The 22,118-nt window shown below is 42.2% G+C and overlaps 3 protein-coding genes across 9 annotated transcripts in view; 2 read left to right on the top strand and 1 right to left on the bottom strand.

Annotated features, from left to right (window-relative positions):
• The first annotated feature begins 60 nt into the window (after positions 1 to 60).
• Positions 61 to 9,746, top strand: LOC118224528 (E3 ubiquitin-protein ligase RING2-like). Of its 2 annotated transcripts, none has more exons than XM_035412021.1 (7): positions 61 to 515; positions 1,492 to 1,586; positions 2,670 to 2,830; positions 3,301 to 3,516; positions 4,062 to 4,340; positions 6,116 to 6,287; positions 8,587 to 9,746. In XM_035412021.1, exons 2-7 carry the CDS (start codon positions 1,500 to 1,502, stop codon positions 8,686 to 8,688), a joined length of 1,017 nt encoding a protein of 338 aa, XP_035267912.1. In that variant the 5' UTR covers positions 61 to 515; positions 1,492 to 1,499; the 3' UTR covers positions 8,689 to 9,746. The 2 variants fall into 2 exon arrangements, with proteins under 2 accessions (XP_035267912.1, XP_035267913.1); XM_035412022.1 differs by having other exon boundaries at positions 4,071 to 4,340.
• Positions 9,747 to 10,067: 321 nt separating this feature from the next.
• Positions 10,068 to 21,007, bottom strand: trmt1l (tRNA methyltransferase 1-like). The gene is made up of 16 exons (XM_035412018.1): positions 20,929 to 21,007; positions 16,513 to 16,653; positions 16,248 to 16,310; positions 16,032 to 16,145; positions 15,877 to 15,941; positions 15,560 to 15,716; positions 15,159 to 15,279; positions 14,897 to 14,976; positions 14,270 to 14,516; positions 13,802 to 14,014; positions 12,766 to 12,956; positions 12,388 to 12,466; positions 12,114 to 12,280; positions 11,953 to 12,018; positions 11,698 to 11,824; positions 10,068 to 11,387 (listed from the first exon to the last, which is right to left on the bottom strand). The coding sequence occupies exons 1-16, from the start codon at positions 20,987 to 20,989 to the stop codon at positions 11,186 to 11,188; spliced, it is 2,094 nt and encodes a 697-aa protein (XP_035267909.1). The 5' UTR covers positions 20,990 to 21,007; the 3' UTR covers positions 10,068 to 11,185.
• The window catches only part of swt1 (SWT1 RNA endoribonuclease homolog), a 30,932-nt gene continuing 26,403 nt past the window's right edge, over positions 17,590 to 22,118 (top strand). Inside the window, exons 1-3 of one of the 6 annotated variants that reach the window (XM_035412011.1) lie at positions 17,590 to 17,634; positions 19,906 to 19,961; positions 21,990 to 22,087. In XM_035412011.1, coding sequence (XP_035267902.1) covers positions 19,940 to 19,961; positions 21,990 to 22,087 — 120 coding nt within the window. In that variant the 5' untranslated portion in view covers positions 17,590 to 17,634; positions 19,906 to 19,939. Of the gene's footprint in view, positions 17,635 to 19,905; positions 19,962 to 21,471; positions 21,580 to 21,989; positions 22,088 to 22,118 lie in introns of those variants that run through there. The other 5 variants (XM_035412012.1, XM_035412017.1, XM_035412016.1 and 2 more) reach the window with 5 other exon arrangements.

Raw genomic sequence — 22,118 nt, forward strand, 5'->3', positions numbered from 1 at the left:
TTTTTATGTTGTCTTTATTTCGATCATAAAATTTAACCGTTTATTTGAAGATGGGCTTTTACAATTTGTACTGTTTTGGGGAGGCCTGCTGCTTTGTTAAAGGCGTATTAATTAGTAGGCATGTTTGTGTTAGCCTATTGCAATACTTGAGCATGATTAGGTCTAATCACATAAAAAACCTTTTTGTGATTTTAAACCTTTTGGTTTTCAAACATTGAACACAAATTGTTTTAATTTCAAGTAGACTACAGTTTCAGACAGATAATTTTAGGCTACGTACGTTCTATGAAGATTTTTGTACCTATGTGCCGATTAGGACGTATTAAAACGTGTAATTTCAAAAGGTCACGTTTCGGCGTCAGATATTGTATTGGCATATAAGAGAACTGTGATATGAATATTTATTTCCCTACGTTTCCCAAAGTCCATTGCGGACTCGTGATTCGCCATATTGAGTCTTGCACGAACACGCAGGGAGATATGCTACAGTGTATCCAGTAGGCTACACACGAAATGTAAGTAAACAACGTTGATTCAACATTATGTACTATCTATTATGCATTTAAAAATAGAGATAACCTGCAAAGCTTGAAAAAGACCGAAAACCATCGTAGTTTATACGAGGGCAAGGGTTCATCGAAACAACGTAGCATCGAACCTATAGGATACCTTCATGGCTCGTTGGCTGTGTTCTTATTTTTGTCAAATAAAAGACACCAAACTGACTGCCTTTTGACGATTTACTATGTTTACTAATAAACAAGGAACAATCACTATATGCAGAACTGTCAAATGAAAGAGGAAGAGCATTGTTTGTTGACGCGCTATGCATGTGCACAGTTGAAATCTACCACACAAAAGACGATTACTGTGAGTGAAGTCAGATGAAAACTGTAAGGTACAGTAGATACCATTCCGTGTGTTATGAAGGTTATTTGAAAAAAATGTCTTTATAAGCCGCATACTTTAGTTATGGAACATATGTGCTTATTTGTATTAACAATAATGCTTTTTTAAATGAATTATTGTTAAGACGGCGTGAGACTTGTTTAGTTGTTGGGGCATCTGCATGCCTAATGTTTCTGTAGTAATGAACACTTTCCTTTAATTTCAATGAAGAAATTGACTGTAAATACATAATATCATCCAAATGTTCCCCCATGGGGAATTATCTTTGGGCAAACGTCAGAAAGATGCACATATTTTGATCTGCATCTGCATGCCTAATGTTTCTGTAGTAATGAACACTTTCCTTTAATTTCAATGAAGAAATTGTCTGTAAATACATAATATCATCCAAATGTTCATCCATGGGGAATTATCTTTGCGCAAACGTCAGAAAGATGCACATATTTTGATTTCAAAAATGCGTCACGAGGACGTGATTTAGCAGGTAAGATTATTGTGGTGTCCATAGGGAAAAATCTGGAGGCAAAACATTTCATCGTCACTACTTAAATTAATGCATCTCTCTCATTCGCGTGTCTCCAGCCGGAACGATGACCCAGATAGTCCAGACCAACGGGGTGCTGCCCCTCAGTAAGACTTGGGAACTCAGCCTATACGAACTGCAGCGCACCCCGCAGGTAAGAGACCAGGCATCATCTGTATGCTTTTTTTTTTTTTATCCCGTTGAGTTTATCTTCTGCATTCTTACCGTGGATCATACACTACCCAAAGAGTGTAGTTATGAATCTATTGAGCAGAGGTTTTAAAATTCAGTTCTGTGAGTCCGCTGTGTACTTATCACGTTGGTTGTTTTATTCTGTGTGCTACTGTTGTCATTGTTGTTGTTTTGTATGCTGTTTTATACTGCTTTGGCCCTGTCTTGGCTGGGTCTTACTTGTAAAAGAGGTTTTAATCTCAATGTGACTTCCTAGTCAAATAAAGGTTTATTATTATTATAAAACATGGTACAACTAGGTATGCATGTCATGAAGAATAAATGTTCAATTTATCATTTTTATCAGTCAGATAATTGTTTAATTTTCTGTAATGTGCTGAATGACAAAATATTTCTTTAGAAAGAGGTTACATTTTCAATTGATTCAATTATAGACCAACAGGTGAAATCTTTGGGGTCCTGCAGTGAAAGTGTGGCCACCTGGTCACTGAGACTAAACTATTTGTGAAAAATGAAGAATTTTGGTGACAGAGCCAAGGGCAATGAGCCTAACCCATTAATGTGGGAACGGGGCTGCTGAAGGTATGGCAGCACCCCCATCTGGAAAGGGGTCTGGAGAAAGCTCTCCCAAAAGTTCCCCAAACAATAACACGACAGCTCAAACTATATAGCTCAACTGCAACTATAATTTGTCGTTAATTGTTCCTTATTTCAATGGTCATCTGTTGCGCTGGTATTATTGATGCATTTAGTTTGCTAATACAGGAAACTACACAACTACACAAAAAGCTTGTGTAGAAACCCTGTTTTGTTGAGAAGCTTTTGATGTGCCTGCCTTTGATGTTGCTATGCTCTGTATTATTGTGATTGCTTGTGCAATTATTTGACTGAGTGGCATATTGTAACGTTGCATTCAGAGGATTTCCTGCCTTACTAAGATGTGCGTACGGTAATTAGCATGTTATTTTCAGTCAGGCTGGGGCTGCCGTAGCAGTGGTGCAGTTTGTCACTGCTGAGGGGTAACTTCCTGTGCTGTGCCTTGCAGGAGGCCATAACGGACGGGCTGGAGATTGCGGTGTCTCCCCGCAGCCTGCACAGTGAGCTCATGTGCCCCATTTGCCTGGACATGCTGAAGAACACGATGACCACTAAAGAATGTCTGCACCGCTTCTGCGCTGACTGCATCATAACAGCGCTGAGATCCGGGTGCGTGTGTGTGTGTATGTGTGTGCGTGTGTGTGCTTATGTGTGTGTGTGCGTGCGTGTGTGTGTGTGTATGTGTGGAGGGGGGGTGCATGTGAGATATGAGATGTAAAAGTACTGACAAGACCTACCAGGCCTTTTTCAGTGCGTAAAGGCACAGTTCAATGGTGGCCCAGAAAATAATTCTTCATTGCATTGTCTATTTCAGGATAACCTAAAGCAGCAGCCATGTTCTATTCAGCTGTGTTTCATGGGCCGGATTTGTTTTCCTCCAGCAAAACGATTTAATTAAAGTTTATTTATATTTATGGTGTGTATTTTCACATGACGTGGTGTCTAGATAAGGCTGCTCTGCGTCCGTCTCATTTGTGCAACTCTAGGTTGTGGGTTGAAGTGTTCTCTCAGTGTTTGAACTGTTCACTCAACCGTGTCCTGCCCGGCAGTCTGAACTTATGATTTACTTTCCCCTTCAGGAACAAAGAGTGTCCAACGTGTAGGAAGAAGCTGGTGTCGAAGCGCTCCCTAAGGCCAGACCCCAACTTTGACGCGCTGATCAGTAAGATCTACCCCAGCAGAGATGAATATGAGGCCCACCAGGAGCGGGTTTTGGCCCGCATCAGCAAACACAACAACCAGCAAGCCCTCAGCGACAGCATCGAGGAGGGCCTAAAGATCCAGGCCATATACCGGTGAGAACCTGTTGTGTGCAGTCATGTTTTTTTCACTGTGTGTGTTTTGTGGTAAACAGGAAATATCTGCAGTGTTTATATATTTGTGTGTCAATAAATCAGTCTGACAGCATGTAGGTGACACAAGCTGAAGGCCTTTCGTCGGGAGTTGAACTGTTAACTGTACTGGATGTATTGTAGAGAATGTGAATGAAAGACAATGTGATATAAAAGACAAGCTTTGTACACCAAGGAAATGATCAAGGAAGTGGAAACATGCTTTTTTATTGAAAATCACTTTTGGATGAATGATGGATATAGTCATTAACCATATGTTCAGATTATTTCTGGATATGTAACTGCATGACATTTTCTTTCAATGATGTCAAGAGGTTTCTATTATAATGTACTCTTTTTGTGGTATATATGAATATAGTTATGCCTGGCTACATATTGCAGTTAAAAGTTATAGTATAATGTAGTTCTGGTGACCATGTGTATATTTCTACATTTGAAGCAGAAAAATGGGGTTAAAAATGTCCCCCCCCGTCTCTTGCATCTCACTGTCCCCACAGACAGAGGGGCAAGAAGCACCAGATGGAGAACGGGAGCGGGGCGGAGGACAACGGCGACAGCTCCCACTGCAGCAACACCTCGGTGCACAGCAACCAGGAGGCGGGGCCCAGCATCAAGCGCACCAAGACGTCGGACGACTCGGGCCTGGACATGGACAACACGGCGGAGAACGGCGCGGCGGACCCGGCCCTGGACGGGGCCAGCGAGATCGAGCTGGTGTTCCGGCCCCACCCCACGCTGATGGAGAGAGACGACGCGGCGCTGACACGGTGGGCCCGCCCCTCTGAGGCCGCGGTCGTGACCGGTCAGTTACTGGGTTAGCGTCAGGAACGAGAGCCGCGCTCGCTTCAGCTTGCAGCTGAGCTCCAGAGAGAATTCTGTGTAGGCACAGCCGGCTCTACGATTTCAGTGTGGCCCTAAACGAGAAGTAACCGGGGGCAACCGATTGCGGACTGAGGAAGGGAGAGGGGATGATCAATTTGTTGATCAGATTTGTTGATAGGCAGAGCAACCTGTTGGATTATCCTTTATCAAAATGTACAACCCACATTAAAATTGAGGAATTTATTAAGTTACCAAAAAAAAACATCTAATCTAAAGACGAAGGTTCAAACCATCTTAACAAATAATAAATGTTACAGACATGGACAGTTAACAGTTACAAAGGAAATGGATGAAGGAAATTACCGAACTACAGCTTGTTTCTCTCAAAACCCAAGAAACCAAAAGACAGCCAAATATTCCAAAAAGTCAGGGATGACAATGTTAAAATGCCAGATGTGCAGTGAGGCAAAAACTTCAGACCCTGCACACACCAAACACCAGACCCAGATGTAAAGTTCAGATTCCTTAGATGGCAACAGGAGACATCAACCCCTGAACAATCCAACACAACAGATGTTAACTGTTAAGCACCCTAAAACTCTAGCCTCAAAGTAAAGAAAGGTCCACATTTTATGCTGTTGCATGAGAGGGAGACGAACGGAGTGGTTGAGAGAGAGGGGGAGAATAGCTGGTTAGATGGGTGTGGTGTGGGAGGGTCTGATGGGGTCTTATCACAAGGCTGGCAGATTTACATATTTAAGTGGCCTTATGTTTTTGGAAGCAGTACTAAGCACTATGAGATTATTATGAAAAGATGAATTTGTTTACATTCTTTATGATGAGACCAAACATGAATGTCCTTTTTAATGGGATTCTTAGCCACCTGGGTCTATGAGTCCTGTGTCTTCAAGTAATAAAGCAATAAACTTTCAAAGGAGTGAAAACTCCAGACACCCCATGTTTGTATACAGAAGACCTTCGGGTGACCCGAACTGCCAAAAGATGTTTCCTTTTGATGTTTGAGGAGGGGAAGGGAGACAGAGATAAAGTGGATACATTCAAATGATCACACAGAGAAAGTTGGCCCAATCAAATTACATTGTCTGTTTCTTGAAGGGGATAGAAAAAAAAAAACAGATATCCGACAATGCAACCAGTCCAACTTATGATCAATATGGACCCCCAGAAACTTGTATGATGGCACTATGAAAATGGGGGCACAGGGTGGCTTTTCCTATCCACCATCCTAAACACCATGTTCCTTGCTCTTGTTTACATTAAGTTGGAGCCAGTTTTCTTGGCTCCTTTTAACAAACTCCTCAGTTTTCTTTCTGTACGCCCCATGATCATTGTCCACCGTTAAAGAGACATCAGAAAATTTCTGAAGATGACCTGCAGGGGTATTATATTTAAAATAAGCTGTATAAAGTGTGAATAGAAACAGTGCTTGAACTGTGCCTGTGGTGCTCCTGTAGATGGTACTGGAAACACTGCCAGGCAAACATGCAGTGGTCTCAAGTGCAAATATATATTAGTGCACTTTATATATTAGTAAATATTTGTGTTAACAGATAATGTTCACAAATAAAATACAATATATAATTATAATAGAATATAATCATTTGTAAGCTGGAGTAACTTTACCAATCACAGTGCCTTAGGCATTGGGTGTAGAGTAATACCTGTTATTAATTGAGTGTGATATTGGATTTGTCCCCAGGTACATCAAAACTTCTGGAAATGCCACAGTCGACCACCTGTCCAAGTACCTGGCTGTGAGGTTAGCCCTCGAGGAGCTTCGTAAGAATGGAGATGCCAGCCCCATTAATGTGGAGGCAGCCAGTGAGAAGCAATACACCATCTACATCCCCACTGCCAACAGTCAGTTCACGGTAGGTGCATCAGGCTCCGCTGGCATACAGGGTACTTGTGCAGCAGTGTTGACAGTTTGTAACAGCCCTTCACCTGTAGTTCTGAAGCTCAAAAACAACTCATTTTGGCAATGGTGGAAGATGAGCTCAAAAGGGAGGGATCTAGAGGGAGGGATCCATTTTTTGGTGTTGCCAGACCATACACACCGATCAGCCACAACATTAAAACCACCTGCCTAATATTGTGTAGGTCCCCCTCGTGCCGCCAAAACAGCTCTGACCCGTCAAGAGTTTTTTGAATCATGTGGAAATAATTCACCCTCTAACAATATCTTAGCTTTTTATAGCCCTGTAGCAACTAATAATGTAATAAACTACCAATAGTGTAATAACTGCCAATAATGTAATCCATTTCAAATTTTTTATGTAATAAAAACCAATAATGTAATTAGTAGTAGTGTACTTTATTGATCCCTGGGGGGAATTTGCACTGTTGCAGCATCAAAGTCAACAAATTAACACAATCAGATGCAAATTTACAGTAGATACAAAATATCAGATACAAATTTACAGTAGATACAAATATATACAGAAATCCAAATATACCAGAGGACACCTTCAGAGGTGGAGTCCATCTCTTGACGGGTCAGAGCTGTTTTGGTAGCACGAGGGGGACCTACACAATATTAGGTAGGTGGTTTTAATGTTGCGGCTGATCTTGCGTACATCTGGAGGACTGGTTATGCATGTCTGTGAGTCAGATAGAAACCGAGACCAAAAAAAGTACCCCTGAAAAATGATAAGTATGATAAGTATGCAACTGCATGTTTAACCCCATTTAATGTTTATAATGCACAGCTAGTTTTTTTGCTGTCTGAACTATGGCTTATTCATGTCTGTGCTATTGAAATTTAATGAAACTGTTATTCCCAATTATTCCCGTAGCACTTAACAATTGATTGTATTTCTACAAGCATGATTTGGATTGTTGCACCTGGAATACCTCTCTGCTGGGTGACTTCTGAGTGTTTGGGTCTTCCTCCTCACAGAGGCCATGCATGTCAACTGTCCTTATAAATTACTGCCCCCCAGTGGCGGAGAGAGTTATCTGCAGCCGTCAGAACCACAATATTCCAGGGCTGAACCAAAAGCCTACCTGTCCAGACTGTGCCATAACTAGGTCATATCGTTGGTCTGTCTCCTGGTAGCTCAGCTCAAAAGAGGAGCCTGTCCTACACTAGATGGCCTGGTGTAAAGCAGTGGTAGAATGGAGGTGGTAGAATGGATGTAACATAAATGTAATAAGGGATCAATCACAGCAAATAAAATGGGCTGAGCAGGTCACAGTTGAGCTAATAAACTAACAAGTCCAAATTGTATTGTTCAGTATAGTGCAGATTAGAGGGCCTGAGTGATACATCTGGAGCTTCAGGCTGTGTCAAGACGTGGACATGAACCAGGGTAGGAACAGGGCTGTAGCAGGCCATGACCAGAGCAAGGAAACAGGCTGCAACGGTCCATGACCAGAGCAAGGAAACAGGCTGGAGTGGTCCATGACCAGAGCAAGGAAACAGGCTGGAGTGGTCCATGAATTCAGGGTGAGGGATGGGCAGGAGAAACACAGGCTAATCTACCAAGTGTGTCAGCTCTATAATGGCTAGCTTGACACCTTGGATGTGTGCAAACAGCCCATTAACAAGTGCTCCTTAGATTTAATAAGTGAGCATGTGGTCCTGACAGCTTGAATGGCAGCACTGCAAGTATGCCCCAGCCCACTCAGCAGTCTAGGCAACTGCACCTATCTTCATAAACTCCATGATTAAACTTGATCATTTGACAGGATATACAGTAGAACTATATGAATGGCCAACTTTAGGATTGGCTAAAGAGGTAAGTTTTAAGGTGACATTTAAAGACAGAGTGCATAGGTAGATTGTTCCATCAGACACAAGCTCTGTAAGAGAAGGCTCTACACCCATTGTAATTTCATATATACATGGCATTTCCACATTACTTCATTCTTAAAATGCTGGTTATCTCAAAGGAGAGTAAGGAATAAGTAACTCACTAAGATAGTCTGGAGCTTTATACGTTAACAGCTGAATCTAGTAAATTCTAAATTTGAATGCAGCCAGTGCAGAGATTTGAGCACTGGACTGATGTTCCCATTTCTTAGTAAGAACTCTAGCAGCTGCATTCTGTACAAGTTGGGGATGTTTCAGGGGTGAATTGTACAACTGGACAATAAAACATTACAGCGATCAAGCCGGGAGGATACAAATGTGGGTTATGTGACGTCTCTCTGTCCTCACTGTCCCAGGTCCTGAATGGGTCCTTCTCTTTGGAATTGGTCAGTGAGAAATACTGGAAGGTCAACAAGCCCATGGAACTGTACTTCGCCCCCACCAAGGAACACAAATAGACCTGCCATGGGACAGGCCAAAAAACTGCCACCATTCCTCCTCTCATCCCTTTCCTGTTGCGAGTCATTAGTCGCAGGACCTCCTGTTTTGAGTAACTGTGGCTTCTTTTTCGTCTTTTGTACGGGATAAAGTGTATGTGCACGCGTGCGTGTGTGTGGGGTATCGTGTATCATTTATTATTTGTATGAATCACAAAAATTCCATTCTGTTTAATGTTCAGATCAAGCACTTTTTATTTGGCAATGAATTGATTAAATCCATGCCTGTTTTAGTGTAATGTGAGCCTTGCACATTAGCCTCCAAGTCCCTGTCAATCATCCGTAAGACATTAGTTGACCTGTTAGAGAGGGCCGACTGCTTTTCTGTTTAAAGTTTAACTTTTGCATTTAAAAGAAAACTGTATTTAGGCAAGCAAGTTTCACCCAGTAGTTCATCTAATGAGCCAGAGTGTCTCTGAGCATGTATCTGGCTTTCATTTTTAGCCAACAATCAGACAAAAGCACTTAATACAAAAAGATGCACCTCACAAACGGCTGATGCGGATTTTTAAGGACAGAGCTGTGTGGGCCCTGATGCTGTTACAGCAGGCTCTTTTCCTCCTCCATTAATCATCTGCCTGTGCAACATGACAGTTTGTACAAAACAGGACTGGGATGTAATTATAGTGTGCTGCACCACAGATGCTGAATGTGAATATTTGACCTTTTAAGAAATGAGGCTCGTTTTGTCCTGAGCACTGTAAATGAAACCATTAACCCGTAATTTAAACAAAATATACCTAAATTATTAGTGGGGGGGGGGGGGGGGGGGGGGGGGTATCTATCTGTAGCTGGTTCTGCTTTAAGTTGAATGTGTAATTTCATTAATATTGGTTTACGGTTATTCATGTTGTTTGGGGAAAAATGTATAAACGCAAGAAAAAAAAGCTCCTGTATTTGTTATTTTGCTTGGCTCACAGTTCCCCAATCATCCTTTTGTTATTCTTTTATCCTGTCGTAACTCACAGTCCATGTGAAATAGTATACTAAGCATACTTTATATAAACTTTTTAATTACACTTCAAGTATTCTTAAGTATAAAATTATATACTTTGGGTATATTACAGCATACTATTTTTTTCCACGTGGGTAGAGATGCTCTCTGTTCCTGCATTTTCACGATTGCTTTTTTTCCTGCCATGCTGAATCCTGAACTGTTTGGCCATGGATATTGGAAGTTGAAGCTTTTCTACAGACCACACTGCAAAAGTGAAAGTGGGAATACGTATGAATAAGCTGGACCGGGTTTATTATGTCACCGGACCCTTAACTAGGTTAGGCAATAATTGAAATTAAAACACACTTGCTACTGAGACAAAGTACAGCATAACGAGTCCATCAAACACTGCACGTATGGAGTTTATTCACAAAACCACACAGTAAATGATTTACTGTACGCACAACATTTTTTTCTTAAAAGAAATATAATATGCCAAGCAGTGTTCAAGAGAACAAAAATTTAAATCACATTTTAAGAATATTGTCTTGCAATGTGCTCTGGCTATAGTATTGCAAGCCTTCACAGTAAATAAAACAATGACTGGGCCAAAGCTAGTCAGTAACCCCCCAACTGCAGACCCATGCAGTCTGTGCAACTTTGCTTCTGCAATGTATGTACCACATAGCATAGAACCTCAGATAAACACATTTGGAATGGAAGTTATTCAGAACTTTGGAAATTACACTAATGCATAACTACATTACTGCAGCCTTATTTTTTCCTCATTTTCTGACATCATTTGTTTCCCAATGATGTACAGTAGTATCTCCTAATGACTTTGTCTTTGACCACGTTTTGTTCTGACCCTTCTTTTTGTCAAATGTTTGACCTTCCAAAATTGTATGCGTTTGCAATTTTCACCTCTCTCATATTTTTATATTTTTACATTCTTTTCTGTTTGATGCTGGCCTTTTTATATCAATTATGGTATGGATCCTGATAAGACAATTTCACATGCTACTTTAAATTTCCTACCCATTTGACCAGCTAGTCTGAAACACTGACTGAGGTTCTACTGCAATTGAAATTCAGTACCATTTACAAATGTGCTAAATGATTTGTAAAGGGTATTAATGTGCGTGAATATTGCAGAATGCTGAGAGACTCCTTAGTGCAATGAGCCTATCCTCATTTCCACTTACTGCTGGAGTACTGCAGGTGACCACACCAACAACCCATAATGGACAGGATTGCACCAAATCAGTGCATATTAGAAGGGTTATTATGCTATGATGCTAGTAGTCGTGTGTGTGTGTGTGTGTGTTTGTGCGTGTGGGCAGTGAGGCATAGCCATTATAATGAAACGCATATAGTGTAATTTTCTAAATGTACGTTCATGTGCAGTAAGCCATACGCGTTAAAAAGTAAAAACACAAACGCCGTTGTCAGCAGTAAAGATAAGAAGTCAGTGCAGTCAGAACGTGGTGACGGCAGGTGCCAGTCTTTAGCTCCAGTGAGTCACTCCACCTTCCTGCCCCCCTCCTCAGCGCTCAGCCCGAGGCCCCCGGTCTGGGACGTGGTGTAGGTCGGCACGCTGTACTTGGTGAGGACCGCCTTGAACTGGTCCAGGGTGGCGTCCGTGCGCACCCCCGTCGGGTCAAAGTGGGTCCGGCTCACTCTGAAACCGGCCTCTGACAGGTACTGGAGGAATTTGTTCAACCTGAAGGAGCAGAGGTGTACAGAAATGAGCACTTCTTGTTAACCCTTTGAAGAGTAGACTTTTTGGAATGATATGAAGTCAATGTTCGATTCTGAAACCTCATTGTGTAGTCATGGTTACATCAGCATTAGAATGTTCAGTTAAGAATATTCTAATCGCATATTTGTGATCTGGCTCCTTTAAAGGGTTAAGCTTGATAAAGAGTCTGGAATCATTCTCTCAGCTGAAAGCCAGAGATGCAGTAATGCTTTCCTGGCTCCAGTAATGCCTGATTCTCAGACTCAGCCGGACACTCCCTGTTGTGACTCACTTGGGCATGTTCATGCCGCGGATGCTGTGGCGATGGATGCTGTAGTAGAAGGGAGGGTGTTCCAGCGACGCCTCAGGTTTAGCCTTTTTCACCACGTTCCCAGACTCTTCAGTCATCTTCCTCTTCCCTGAAACACACACGCTCTTCAATCAACACGCCCAATGCGCAACTTCCCAACAAATCTTAACCCGGTCCAAATCACATCACTCCCATTTTGTTTCCCTTCCAACTCGTACGAAACAGAAAAGCCGATACCCGATTGGTCGGCCGACGAAGCCTCCTCTGCTTTCTGTGAAGTCTTAATGACCACGCCGCATTCCACTGTGGGCGACACATGAAAAAACACACGGTCAAACGGGTGGATGTAATCAGTGTAAAAAAGGAGCCTTGTGGGTCAGTAGGCCCGAGCGGCGCACCTTGGTTGGAGAGGAGAACGTGGCCGTGGGTGGAGAGGGGCTTGAGGGTGGTGCACTCGGACTCGCAGATCAGCAGCTTCACCAGGGGCTGAATGTCGTCCATGCTGTGGTGCACCGCCGCGAACAGCATCCTCCTGAGGAAGCCGGTGTTGAACAGAGGCCCCGCCCTGGACGGAGAAACGGAGACGGTGAGGCCGCGGGCAGGTGGCGCTCTCCTCGGCCCTGAGAGCGCGCGCGGCGGGGCCGTGCGGAGCGAGGACGGGCGGAAGCCTACCAGAGGGGACCCAGCTCCACGGCCGTCTTTCCCGGCATGCTTCCGTGGCAGTTGCAGGGCAGCTGTCTGTACAGGCTCTCTGCAGAGAGGAATGAGGTGAAAATGTATAAGTTCACAGAACCAACCTAAAGCATAAAGATGCTTAGTTGCTTACAAAGATCAAATTATCATCCTTATCTCATCATTAATCAAAATATAATACTTAAATACAGCAGTAAGACTAAAGAGTTAAAGTTAAAGTTAAAGAGACTGTTTTGATTTTAGTGCTGAATGTAGAGCACTTTAAGCTACATTTTATGTGAAAGGTGCTATATAAATAAAACCTATTATTATAAGATGCATAAATGAATCTGAGTGGAAGCCAGAGACCAGCCTTACCCTCCACCATGCTCCCTGCCTTCAGAAAGACCCGTTCCTCACACCACTGGCAGTGAATGAGCTGGCGGATCTTCTTGGCGGCCTCGTCTGCCTGCGTGGGGCCCCTCAGTACCCGCACCACCACCAGAACAAAGTGCTCCAATGCCACAGCCAGCAGTACCTCAATGCCTTTGTTACAGCGAGCTGCTGCCCTGCCAATCCAACACACACACTGTCACGTACACAAACTCTCTCTCTCTCTCACTCACCCACACACACATACATACGCACGCATGCACATACACACAAACTCACTCACCCAAACACACACACACACTCAGTCACATACACAAACTCTCTCTCACTCACACACACACACACACACACACACACACACACACACACACACACACACTCAGTCACATACACAAACTCTCTCTCACTCGCACGCATGCACGCACGCACAAACACACACACACACTCTGTCACATACACAAACTCACTCACTCACACACACACACTCAGTCACATACACAAACACACACTCAGTCACATACAAACTCTTTCACTCACAGACGCACACACCCCCCAACACACACACACACTCAGTCAGTCACATACACAAACACACACTCAGTCACATACAAACTCTTTCACTCACAGACGCACACACACCCACCAACACACACACACACACACTCAGTCACATACACAAACACTTTCACAGATGCATACACATACTCTGTCACACACACACACAATCTCACTCACAGATACACACAAATGCACACACACGCAAAGAACAAATTCTCACATACTCTCAGTTACCAAGATGCATATGCACATGTACACAATACACATATGCCGACATTCTCTCATACATTCACTTGCACGCAAATGTGCCCACACACAGACGGACACGACTCAATTAAGCAGCACATATCAATAGGATTTTGACACTTAACAGGCGGGTTAAATAGATCCAGGAACACACAGATCTATAAATGCACACACTGGGTGAATAACGGGGTGGGGAAAACAGTGTGGCCCGCCGCACCTCGCTATCGTCGCCACCACCATGCGAGCCGCCAGCTCTCTGTAGTACTCGGTCCTGACGATCTGACAGCTGTAGTGCCGCAGGGTGACGTTCAGGGCCTTGGAGTAGAGCGAGCCCGTGTCCGTGGACGTCACCGACACGATGCCCAGATTCCGCACGTTCCTGAAAGCCGCGTCCAGGTAGTTCACCGACGTGCCGAAGGGGTCCAGGTGTCTGACAACATCGCAAAATACATACAAATGCTGTTCAAACAGAACTGCGTTCATGTATTGGGTATGTTACAACTCTCCTCCACTGATCCTGAATGCTCTTGTATAGCCTGGTCAAGCCATCTTTTCTTTTTTTAACTTTATTAACATTTTCATATTTTACAAGGAGGTGGGGGCAATCAATACATCTTTTCAAAACATTCTTGGATTTTGAGCTGGGTTTCACACATTTAACACAGTGAGATCGCTTCATGCTCACATGTAGTCAAATGGTCGTAGGTGCATGATGACATTGGCATCCATCTTGACGACCTCCACTGTGGAAATGGGCACCCCTTCCACGTCCTCCTCCGCGTCGGTGTTGCGGGGCACCCGCCCGCCCTCAACCCGGATGCGATTGAGGAGGCAGTTCTCACGGATCATTTTGACGCAGGCCTCGTTGATGTCATTGATGGTCACCTTGACAGCATTCCGCAGGTGTTTGGCCCACTGTAGGCCCATGATCCCTGCATACAGATGGACAAGAACACACACAGTTTCTTCTTATTTAGTATTAAAGCAAATACAGACACACACACACACACGCAAATGTATGCACACAAGCACAGACACACACACACATTTCCTGACAGTGATGGGGTTAGATATCCATGCTTTTCATATATTAGGCAAGTCCATTCTTTATGGCTTTAAATAATCGCTTCTCAGTTTTTGATATTGACATTCTGTAGTGCCACAGGCTTCCAGGCTTCCTGGCTATGAACTCAACTTCTGAAAAGAGCAGCAAAAATGGCTGAACAGTAAAAATAGCAATTGAGCAGAAACCTGCCAACACTGTGGTCAATCCTGCATCACTGCAGTGCAGAACAATGTCGGCTGAAGTTACCTGTGGCTCCAAAAGCATCCAGACACTCCAGGGGATTCCGTTCTTCAGCCAGAACAGCCAGGCAGCAGAAAACCAACTGTCTGCAAACAAACACACAGATGCCCAACTTTAACTACTTTCACTTTATGGTTAAAAATAGAACACTTCAGATATTGGGGGAAAAAACAGAAGGGGGAAAAATAAGCAATTCAACTCACAAACAACAATAAAGGGTGAATTACAGAGGATCATATGACAAAGGAATCAAATGTGATGCCCTCACCGATTTGTTTTCATCTTGCGATTGAAATAGGTATCGCTCTTCTGTGGAGTGGTGTGGTTGGGGAGGAGCTGCACATTGGTACCCAGTTCCTTCATTATTTCATAGGCCTGCCCAATATGAACTATTAGGAGGGAACAGGAAAAAATGTAGATATCCATTGTAAGAGAGAATGGCAATAGCCATTCCATTGTTAATTTACCTTCTGTATGTAATTGCTCTTCATCTCACAATAATGTGATCTACGCATGTATGTATGGACCACCTTGCCACAGCCAGTATCCAAAGCCCACTCGTCATTATTTTCAAAGCATTTTTTCAGCAGATACTAAACTGCAGTGGTCCTTGTGCAGGGCCATCTAATATGACCAGACAATGAATGCCAACAGTGACTTCAGTCTTACCTGGATCCTCAAAGGGGACGTGAGATCCTCCAGTGTAGCTGGCCACAGTCTCGCCCTTGTTTATATGGCGCTTCAGGTGGCTAATCATGTCCGTCTTGCGAGTAATGGTGACGGAGCACACCACACAGTGGTAATGAGCCACCAATCGACCTGGAGACTGGACAAACAGCTTGCTTTATTACACATGCACACGCGCATTCGCATACACGTGCAGTAACTATTTCACACAAGCTGCATGTTCTGCCCAACCACGTCTGCTGCCTGATGACCATGAAGAAGAGTGTGGACAGTTTAACGTTTGACTGACAGGGTCACACCTGGTCTCCACTGAGGCTGGCCTTCAGCTGTCGACAGGGAAGATGACAGATACACATCTTCTGCCCTAAGTGAGAACAAAATCAGGCTTACTGTACTGTACAGAAGGAACATACCTACAAGACCCACAAGATAAAAAGGGATATTGTACGCATACCTTCAAAATCCACGTAGACCTTCCAGTGTAGGTTCTGTAGATGTCGTCGTAGCTTGTGACTGTAGCAGGCTTTAAACTTCTCTTCTGGGCAGAGGGGGCAGGCCTTTTTCCCAGCTGTAGAAACAACCCATAGAGTGAACATCCACCTGTGTACAGCAAGTAGACTCAGCATATAAGACCCACAGAGCATAATTCAAGAAAAGAACAGTAACTCACGCCCATTCAAGTCAGCCAGCGTCTCCAGGTCCTCCAGCTTAGTCTGAATGGATATGTGTCTCTCTGAAATAGCACGAGAATGTTTTTTTTTATTTTTTATGTCTTGATCTATTTGCTCTCAGTCCGTAAATACATCTACCAACAAGCAGAAGTTGCAGCAGTGACACTTATTTGGGTATATTTACCTTAAACCTTCTGTACCCATACTCTTAAACAAATATCTACACTTCAGAAAGCAGAGTTAGAAATTGGTCTCTGTATGTACCTGTGGAAGAGGCAGATGCAGTTTTCTCATTGCCCAGACCAGCTTCCACTTTAACAGAACTACTGAGGGTCCCCACAACATGAGCTAGCTGTCTGATTTTCTCCTCTTGTGTGATGAGTGGTGTTCCATGAGGGTCTCCACCTTCACACAAACAGAGAGAGAGAAAAAATCATACTGTATACTTACTATCGCACAGAGGGGAAACAAATCATACGGTATGTTGAGGAATATGCAGATTTAATCATTATCTTATTCACATTATTGATATATGTTTTTTAATGCCTTTTCATTCATTACACTTTGTGCAGTAGGCCTCACACCCTGTGCGGTGGGCCTTTGGAGAATGCAGGATATAATGGTTTAATTGTTGCCTTAGGGCCTGGAGCTGCACCTGCCCTCAAGGCCAGTGTACAGCCTGGTACTATTTACCTTATCATTGGTCACCATGAAAGAAGATGTAGCTGAATATCAAATTGGGAAAAAACATGTTTTTGTCAGGAGGGAGGGAGCCCGCTGTACTGAAGTGATAGATGGTCAAGGTTGTTAATGAAGACGTCTTTGTTAGAGAATTTGAAAATGTGGAAGGAGAAATGTGGAAGGAAGGTTGAGAGGTTCACAGTCATTGCTTATCATTATCACTTATTATATATTATCTACACTCATTGCATACCACTGTCATTATCTATCATCGCTGTCTACTGTAGTCCTCACTTATTAAATTGCTGTAGTAAATTGTATTACCAGTATATGTTATGTGTAGGGCATAATGCCATGCAGATGTAGGATGGGTTAGATCAGGACAGAATACGTAACTGTTTGGCAAGAATTAGAACATTTAACCATTTATTTTTTATATTAAGGGATGGGGGCTTGGAAATATTGTTGGGAAATCTATGCAGTTGTAAGAGTGGGATAAGCCAGTTAGGAGGGGTTTGGGTTTAAGCTCCACAACAGGTGGAGCTAGAAAACAGTATAAAGGAAGAGTGTATTTAGAGTTGAGCTCAGAGCTGCTTCGTGCGGATCAGCCTCTGTTTCTTGTATGTTACTTTGAGTTGCTTACAATAAGCCTAATTACATCAGATTCTGTAGATTGCGTTTGTTATTTTTGAGGAAGCATCAACAGTGTGGAGCAGGGGTGGGCAATTATTTTTTACATGGGGCCACATGAGAACAAGAAAATATTATGGAGGGCCGGACCAAAAGGCTGGACAAAAGTCTGCATAATATTAATTGTTTTGATTAGTTGGTAAGACTGGTAAGAGTATAAGTTAAAATTGAGCAATGAAAAAGAGAGGTTGTCTTAGGAAAAATGACATTTACTCAATAAAATTTCCTAAAATAATGGTTAACAAAATGTGAACATTTGAACAGTTTTTGATTCATTACATTAGTGACCATTTTCAGCCAAATTCAGTAAGATACATCATATTAGAAAAATAATGATGCCTACATTTGTAGTTAAAACATTTTCACTTGTCACTCATTCTGCGTTTTTCAGTTTTTTCTTGTTCAGTGAGAGAAATCTAGTCTCTGTTGGTCTTTAACAAGTGCATCAAAGTCAGGGTGAATGTTTGAGGTTGAGATGCGAAGCACAGCTGACAGATGATCATCAGTGAGAAAGGATCTGTATCTGGACTTATTAAACTTCATCACTGAGAATGTTTGTTCACATATGTAGGTAGATCCAAAGAGAACAAACATCTTCTGAGCATGTCTCCTCATGTTTGGAAACTTCTCTTGCTTAAGAGAAGAGTAGAATTGCAGCAGTGGTTGTGACTTAAAGTGCTCTGTGAGTACTGCATCAGACTGCAGGTCAATGAGTTCCAGCTGGACATCACTAGGCACATCATCCACATTGCAGGTAAATGGAGAGGAAATCAAGTGCATTTCACTCTCCATTGTTCTGAAATCTTTAAATCGCCTTGAAAACTCATCATGCAGTGCTCCTAACATGGATGAGTACCTGCGGAGGTTATCATCTGATGGTGTGACTTCTTTCAGGGTTTGCATGTGAGTAAGATTGTTGCTCTCCAGTTGCCTCGAAAGAAACTGTAACTTCGTCATGAAAGCCTTCACTAGGTTGTGCATTTCATGGATGAAAAGGCCCTTGCCTTGCAGTTTGGTGTTCAGTGCAGTCATCAGTGCGGTCACATCAACAGCAAATGCAAAATCTGCCATCCACTTCTCATCTGAGAGCTCTGGGATGTCTCTGCCTTTCTTTTCACAAAACTCTCGGATTTCTGCTTTCAGATCCCAGACTCTTTTTAGCACTTTACCCAGACTGAGCCATCTCACAGCTGTGTGATAGCTGATATCAACATGTTCTGTCTCGTGCTCCTCTAAAAGTGCAACAAATTGCCTGTGATTCAATGCTCGTGCCCTAATAAAGTTAACTATTTTAGTTACAACATCAATCACATTGTCAATTTTAAGCACTGACTTGCACAACACATGCTGATGTAAAATACAATGCAAAAATACTACTTTCTGATCTGCGTTGTTTTCAGTCACTTTATCTTGCAAACGTTTCAACAGCCCGACATTTTTCCCTGTTAAATTTGGACAACCGTCCGTTGTAACACCCGTCAGTCTGTCCCATTTCAGTCCCAGCGTGTCCATGCATGCATTTACCTCCGTGAACAAATCGCTCCCCGTCGTTGTCCCTTTCATTGAGCGCATTGCTGCCAGCTCCTCTGTAATCTTGAAGTCCGTTATCCCACGGACAAATACAAGTAGCTGGGCTGTGTCACGGACATCACAGCTCTCGTCCAAAGCCAAAGAGAAAAAGTCAAAATTTGCCACATCACGTTGCAGCTGAAGTTCCAAATTTACCGCAATGTCCTCGATCCTTCTTGTCACGGTGCGCCTGGACAGCGGGACGTGCTCAAAAGCTTCTTTTTTTTCAGGACATAGTAGGGCTGCAGAGTCCACCAAGCACTCTTTTACGAACTCGCCCTCTGAGAATGGCTTACTGTTTTTAGCGATTTTGTGGGAAATTACAAAGCTGGTCCTGGTTGCTGCATCCCTGGTTGCTGCATCAGCGTCTACCTTTCTTTTTTTAGTTGACATTTTGGGGGTGAAAGTCGTCGAGACAGCTAACGTCCATTCAGTAACACGCACAGAGCCTAAAAGTTTTTTTAGCAGTTTTTTCAGCTCTGTGGTAACACGCATCACGTACGTACCTTACGTCCCTATGCACTACGTAAAAAACACAGGGTGTATAACTTCAAAATAAAAGCCATGCACATTTAATCCACGTATGAGGTAATAAGAAAATACGAAAAAAAAAAAAAAAAAAGTTTATTTTGTAATTTCTTATGAACCTTACGCGGGCCGGTCAGAGTCAACCAAAGGGCCGCATCCGGCCCGCGGGCCGTAAAATGCCCAGGTCTGGTGTGGAGGGAACACTCAGTCCATCTGGCCCAGGATGAATTTAGTTTCACCCACAGGTACCAGTACTTGCCTGATACGATTATATGTGGCAATTCAATAACACTTTTAGTATGCCGAAAATATTTCAACACGCGGTACATCAACACGCTGAAAACTTTAGGAAAATAAAGAAATGCGAGTTAATGTATTTATCATAAGAATCCAGTCAAAATAATTATTCTAAACTAACTGAATTAATCCACTGTATCTGACATTTTTAAATATTTTAATAAAATTCGGAGAAAACTCAATTCTAAGAAATGCGAAATAAATAAAAATCGGTTCACTCATTTAGAACGAGTGAAGGAGAGTGAGGATTGTCATTAACTGCATAAATCGGGTGCACAATGGCATGGTTTCGTCCCACCGCTAAGTACACGCTGGTGGTTTAACGGTTTAACTAGGAAATAAACCAAATTCGTGTTTTATTATTTTTAGTTCCCATTGGGATTTCTTGGTTATGAATCTTTGAAAATATCGTCATTTCCCATAATTGTTTTCATCTTCCGGGCAACGCAGCTTTAAAACAAAACCAGAACTGTAGCATAATGTACTAACGTTATGCGTTAAGGGAGGTAGGTCGTCGGAAATATGGAATATGCAACCATCACGGTCCTGCTGCGGAGCTCCGTGTTCAGACCATGGCACAATAACCTATACTTCTAATTAACAGTAGGCTACGCAGACAACAACAAAAAATGTATCGAAAGAAAACAAATCGAGTCCATATACAATTACAACGACAGTACTTATTTGTGACCCGTCAGGCTTAACAAAACAAAATCTCGTGAAATTCGTATTGTTTACAACTAGGTCCTGTGGCGGAGCTCCGTGATGAGGCCATCGATTACTTCAGCGGTTATAAAAGTCAAATGCTGAGCAATTTCAATGAGAAGAAATTGTACTGTACAAAAATAATATTTTTAATAAAATGAAAAACGAATTTAGTTTGAGTAAAACGTCGACAGTTCAGAGTTTACTTACTATTTTTATCGACGTCCTCCTGGTGTAGTTGAACAGAGCTTCCTTCCCTTTGCTCCGCCATTTTACTAAACAGCCGTAAAACGCGTAGGCCTATGTTATGTGATTAATCCTTTACGCACACTGCGTAAAACCAAACTAGGCTGCAACCATAGAGTGTGTAGAGTTCAGTGGCTGCAATTTATGGTTACAACTGGAGGTTTCATCTTGCTATCATTGGTCACACAATTTATATCATGGCTTATGTTAATCAGGTGTAGCTTTAAAAAATGTTTTAGCGTTTTGAAATTAATTGTTTTATGCTTACATTTAGCATAAATTATCTTCTTTTATAAATAAGTGCTATTACTATTTTCGATTTTTTTTTAAAATCTTCATATTATTTGAAAATGTATCAGTAGAATTAAATAATAGGTCTGCGATTCTAACCATATATTATATCATGAAAAAACTATTATTTCAATAACTTTTCCTGCAAAGTCAGTGAACTTATGAAACAACATGTCCCAGAATCCAATGTGAAACGTTTCCGTTACGTAGAGGAAACCGGATGTTTGCATTTACTGATGCCACGGCTTAGTAGGTTCCACGGTGTGAAGTTTTTAGTTGAAATGAAAATATGACATTTTGGTTTGCTCTATATGCTTAAATCTAGTAGGTATTATATGACGTCTGGTTATACAGTATATTTATTATATCAATAAAATAACAGATAAAAAATGAAACCAAGATTTTCTCCAATGAAATATCTGTTAACATACTATGTTGGCTAGCTCGCCGAAAAAGTTAATTAGTCTAGCCTGTTAGCTAATATAGTCATGTCAGTTTTATTCCGAAATCGCACAAAATGTTTGCTAAGTTAGATAATCAGCGAAATGTCATTTGTTATCCCGTAGCTATCCACCCACTGCCTCGTTAGTTTAACACTGCTTGTGGTTATTTCAGTAACATTACAGTAATCATACTGCCCAACTTGCTAGCTAGCTGCGAGTTTTAAGAAGAATTTACGTTTAGTTTAGTTTTAAATTTACATTCTTAACTTTGTACTAACTTCATCTTTAAAGTTGCGGCTAAAATGTCGAAGAAAAAGTCCAAGAAGAAGAAGAAGCAAAAGAAAGACAGGGACAGGTCCACTTCATTTTCGTACGAGAGTAATGACGAGGTGAATGATTACATCATTATCATAATGTTAC

This window comes from Anguilla anguilla, chromosome 4 (genome assembly GCF_013347855.1).
Source record: "Anguilla anguilla isolate fAngAng1 chromosome 4, fAngAng1.pri, whole genome shotgun sequence".
NCBI lineage: Eukaryota > Metazoa > Chordata > Actinopteri > Anguilliformes > Anguillidae > Anguilla > Anguilla anguilla.